At 38.5% G+C, this 5,021-nt stretch overlaps 1 protein-coding gene across 1 annotated transcript in view; it reads left to right on the forward strand.

Annotated features, from left to right (window-relative positions):
- LOC104514885 (nebulin-like) overlaps positions 1-4,802 on the forward strand; it is a gene marked incomplete at its 3' end in the record, with an annotated part of 14,238 nt that extends 9,436 nt beyond the window's left edge. The window contains exons 10-16 of the mRNA XM_010158689.1: positions 97-303; positions 768-872; positions 1,749-1,856; positions 2,661-2,972; positions 3,165-3,368; positions 3,819-3,923; positions 4,695-4,802. Of these exons, the coding sequence (XP_010156991.1) occupies positions 97-303; positions 768-872; positions 1,749-1,856; positions 2,661-2,972; positions 3,165-3,368; positions 3,819-3,923; positions 4,695-4,802 (1,149 nt within the window). The remainder of the gene's footprint in view (positions 1-96; positions 304-767; positions 873-1,748; positions 1,857-2,660; positions 2,973-3,164; positions 3,369-3,818; positions 3,924-4,694) is intronic.
- Positions 4,803-5,021: the final 219 nt, after the last annotated feature.

A 5,021-nucleotide genomic window follows, 5' to 3' on the forward strand; every position in this document is an offset into this window, starting at 1 on the left:
TGTGCTCTCATTAGAGCTGTATTTTGGAAACAACAGAGTTATTTTGTATGAGCCATTTGTAAATCGCAGACTTTCCTTTTGTGTCCGGTTTGGCAGAATGAGTACAAGCAGGATTACAATGAGTGGTTCAAGGGTATCGGCTGGAGTCCTGCTGGTTCTCTGGATGTGGAGAAATCTAAGAAAGCTACAGAAATTGCAAGTGATCGGAAATACCGCCAGCATCCCAGCATGTTCCCCTTTACGCAACAGAATGATGCCATGGGCATGGTCCTTGCAAAGCAGAATGCAAATATAATGAACAAAGTGAGTGGAAAATCAGGCATTCACATGTAATCCATTACAATCAACAGTCTGTAAGTCTCTGTCACCACCTTTATGCAGCAGTGTTTACCGGGGAAAAACAACTGCCACTTACAGGTCCTCTTTTTTTTCCATTTTTTTTCCTTAATGAAACCCTCAGTTACTGATAAATACCATTGGTTAAATAAATCTGTTCTCATTTTTCTCATTGCTACCTCTCCAACCTCTGTTCTTCTCATTCTTGTATAGAAATCACTGGCCCTGAAAATCTTGATAGTTGGGCTTTGTCAGAAGCAAGAGTTGGGTCCTCATTCAGCTGGTTCGGGGTTACGTCATCACACAGTAAAATAAATCTAAGTCAGCACCTTCATCTCTTCACCCATCCATATCCAAAGTGCACAGATGGAGAGGTGAAAGCCGTCTTTCATCATTTATATTAACACATCTGATGCTACTTTTTTCAACAGCATGCTTATACTGAAGCTTGGGAGAAGGATAAAATTCAGGTTCATGTGATGCCGGATACACCAGATATTCTACAGGCAAAACAGAACAAGACAAACTACAGCCAGGTAGAGTTTTTTAATACTTTCTACTTTCTTCAAATTCAAAGGTGCCTCCCATTTCAAGTTAATTACGTAATTTGTATACGTTAGAAGAAATGGAATGGGAGATATAGAACAGAGACAAGAATTTTTATGTGAGTAATATTTTCAGAGTAGCAGTAATTCCACCTTCAGGCTAGCAAAGAGACAGCCTAAATTACCTTATAATGAATGGAAAACATAAGTCCTAATTTTGAAATCTAGATATGCATAGTCCATACTCTGTGTTACCATAGAAATCGATCACGTTAAAAATTCCTTACTACGAAATTACAAGTTCAGTGTGTATATATTTAACTTGGCATATGGGAAAAGAAACAGTGGCAGTAATTCGAACTTCTCTGTCGGCTTTCAGATATGAGGAGGTGACAAGTGTGCCAATATAAACCACTTAGGTTTTGCTTTTCGTGGTTACTCAGCAGCAGATCTTTGACTTGCAAGAGCTGGTACTTAAAATCAACTGTGCACAAACTGAATTCATTAAGAAATGGCTACGTGACAGCCTTATTAATTCAAATTTTGTTAAGCCAATTGAGAAGTTTTTGGTTACTCCGGAATATGTATTTCAAATTCCCCAGATATGTTTTGTATCCCCAAGATAAGCTACAGTAGGAAGCTGCTGCAGTAAAGAAAACCTCTCTAATCACTAACCTGAGACTTGGAAGACCTGTGTCCCTTGCTTGTCAGTTTCCCTTTTCTCAGTTCCCATTCTAGTAGTCCTTCTGTCATAACTGAAGCCTGTGAGCTGACCAGAACTTGGCAATACAGATCATTAGCATATCTAAATAAAAGGTGACATAAGTATTACTAAGACTTCTTAATTAATACTGTGTTCAATTTTAGAAACTGTACAAGCTTGGCTGGGAGGAAATGATAAAGAAAGGCTATGACCTCACACCTGAAGCCATTTCAGTGAAAGCTGCCAAAGCTTCAAGGGACATTGCAAGTGACGTAAGCAACATCTAATTCAACATGGCATACACTTTATCTAGTTGTGAGAACCTACAGAGTCGCTCTAGATCCAGATACACCTCTCTGCTATGGTGTGGCTTGGAGTAAAAAGTGAAACTGCTGACAAAGCTCTTTCCTGCTCTGTTCCTGTCAGTGAAGAAAACTGTTTAAGAAGGGTTACTCTGGCGTCTTGATGATTTCAAAGCTCGTGGTCCATCCATGCAGTCATACAAGTTAGGAGTTGGCTGCTCTTTTGGATGTTACATTTTCAGAGCAGCAGCAAATTTGGTTCAATTAGCTGATCCCAGTGCCTGTATTGAGAAATCCTCTTTGGAACCTGAAATGGATGTGGTGACACATGTATTGCTGTTATCACCACTTGGTATGAATACAGCTCCTGCGTGCATGGAAGAAATCTTATTAATTGTTAGGAAATGTTTTCAGTGCTTAAACACCTGCATGTTTCATTGCTGATTATTTTACTCATCAAAATATTTTGGTGTCAGCCTTTGGGTGTTCTGAACAGTATGACCACAGATCAGATGGCACAGGAGACCATGCTATAGCCATGCACTCTTCCTCTCCAGGGATGCTGCTCATTCCCAGGGAGAGCATTCACTGACACCAAATGATGCACATTAATCAAGGGGCTACTAAACCTTTATGTGAGGTGCCATATAAGTTGCTCATTTCGTTGGTAGTGAGAAACATTGAACTTAGTGAATATATTGGTATTTTGCTTATGTATTTTACCGTTGTCTGTTCCTTACTGTCATTTCAACAATGCAACCTTGATCATTTTAGTACAAGTACAAAGAAGGTTACCGCAAGCAGCAGGGACATCACATCGGATTCCGCAGCTTGCAGGATGATCCTAAGATGTTGTGGTCTATGCAAGTAGCCAAGATGCAGAGTGACAGGGAGTACAAGAAAGATTTTGAGAAGTGGAAGACGAAGTTTAATATGCCTGTGGATATGCTAGGCTTCCTTCTGGCTAAGAAATGTCAGGAACTGGTGAGTGATATAGACTACAAACGGATGCTACACCGCTGGACCTGCCTGCCAGACCAGAATGACGTCACCCAGGCAAAGAGGGTCTATGAACTACAGAGTGATGTAAGCTTCCTCTGGATTTAATTAATGTATTTTTTAAGGTATTTACTGCTTACTGAAAAATATCTTCAATAACTCTCTTCTCATGTCAGTATAGATCAGATTGAAGCTGAAATACCAGTTATTCTTTTAATATGGTTTAGTAAATGAGCAGGGAAGTAATCTACTATGGTTTTGGGTTTTTTTTCTTACCAGAATCTGTACAAGTCAGATCTACAATGGCTCAGAGGCCTTGGATGGAGTCCTTTGGGATCTTTGGAATCTGAAAAGAACAAGAAAGCTTCTGAAATACTGAGTGAAAAGAAGTACCGGCAGCACCCAGATACTATTAAGTTCACAAGTATCCCAGATGCCATGGATATCGTTTTAGCAAAATCTAATGCCAAAAACAGAAGTGATGTAAGTTGCCTCTAGAGACAGAGCATGTGATTAAATAAATGAATACATTAGCATACATTTGTTAAAAAGACAAATACCAGACGTTGATGGTCTGTGTCTTACTGCTCAGTTGTCAGCAAACACTATGCCTTGTTCAGAAGTTTAAGGACTTCAGGGCTGTATAACTTACTCAGTAATAACTGCAAATGAGACGCTTTACTATGTAGTACATAAATGTGCTGTCATAGTGCTTTTCCCCTGACATTTCATGGATGTAAAGAGGAAGAAAATGTGGTATTTCAGTAAGAAGTCATTGTATTATTTCATTTTAATATCTTGCATTGTTTGCATCACTCATGCTTGCATAGAACATCTTTGCTTTGCTATTGTAGAGAGAAGGTAAACTGAATGTACTGCTGTGCACGTGAGCCTTTTATCAGACAAGGTGTTTTTGTTTGTGTCTGTTTTCAGAGACTGTACAGAGAAGCTTGGGACAAGGACAAGACTCAGGTTCACATCATGCCTGATACTCCTGAAATTTTGCTGGCTAAATCAAACTTAATTAACGCAAGTGACGTAAGTGTGTCTCTACAATGTTTCTTTTGTGGAATTTGGAATTACCCACTGTGGTTTTAGTTTAAAATGCAGTAGAGTAATTCTGCAATTCCAACAGCTGTAACCTGTGATCTGTTCTGTCCTGGGAAAATTCTTACTGACTGGGAAGCCTAAGTGGAACCTGGGAAAATATAAAGTGGAAGTGGAGTTGTGAGACTATACCAAAAAATGTTCAGTGCAAGTTAGCGGTTTTCTCTTCCGTCCCTATGGATCATATTAACACTGTAGATATGTGTTCAGTGAATTTTAGTAAGCCTGTCATTCTTGTTAAAATATCTGGTTATACTGAACTGCTTCATGAGAACTACACAGGATTATGTCATTTACGTCAAACTGCTGCTTATAAGGTAACAAATATAGGCTGCATGCATCGGTAAAGGAATATTAGCAGCTCTGTCATAAGAACTCCAGAAGCCAAAAATAATTGCAATTGGGTGTAGAGAATCATTGTTATTCACCTCTGTAGGAGACTTGATGAATCATTCAGGTGAATAGGCTAAGTAAAAGAAAATTTTTATCTTGAATGAGTTAATCAGATAACAAAGTAATTGTAAAATATTTTATATCATCAGTTACGTTATTATAAGCAACCTACAGAATTTAATTTGATGAATGAAACTGTTTGGAATCTCATCATTTTACTTCCCATATTTAGGGGAGTACAGTTGTAGTGTTGAAAAACTCTCTTAAGAACTCTATTTCCAATAATTACTTTGACTCCTTCTCCGACAGAAACATTACAAGTTAGGGTATGAGGAGCTGAAGAGGAAAGGCTACGATCTCCCTCCTGACGCTATACCGCTCAAGTCAGCAAAGGCCTCCAGAGACATAGCTAGTGAAGTAAGTCTTACAGAGCGAAAAATCTCGTGGGGCATAGAGCTGGTAAAGGCATTGGATAAAGACATGGTTTATTTAAAATGAAAAGACATTTAAAATGTTAACAGTCTTATATTGCTGCCCTCACTGCAGGTGGTATATTTCATACTGGTGTAAAGTTAATTAAATTAAATACAATAATTCAAAAAGAGATAGTATATAACTACCAAAAAAAATCAGTTC

This window comes from Eurypyga helias, unplaced genomic scaffold, assembly GCF_000690775.1.
Source record: "Eurypyga helias isolate BGI_N326 unplaced genomic scaffold, ASM69077v1 scaffold1739, whole genome shotgun sequence".
NCBI lineage: Eukaryota > Metazoa > Chordata > Aves > Eurypygiformes > Eurypygidae > Eurypyga > Eurypyga helias.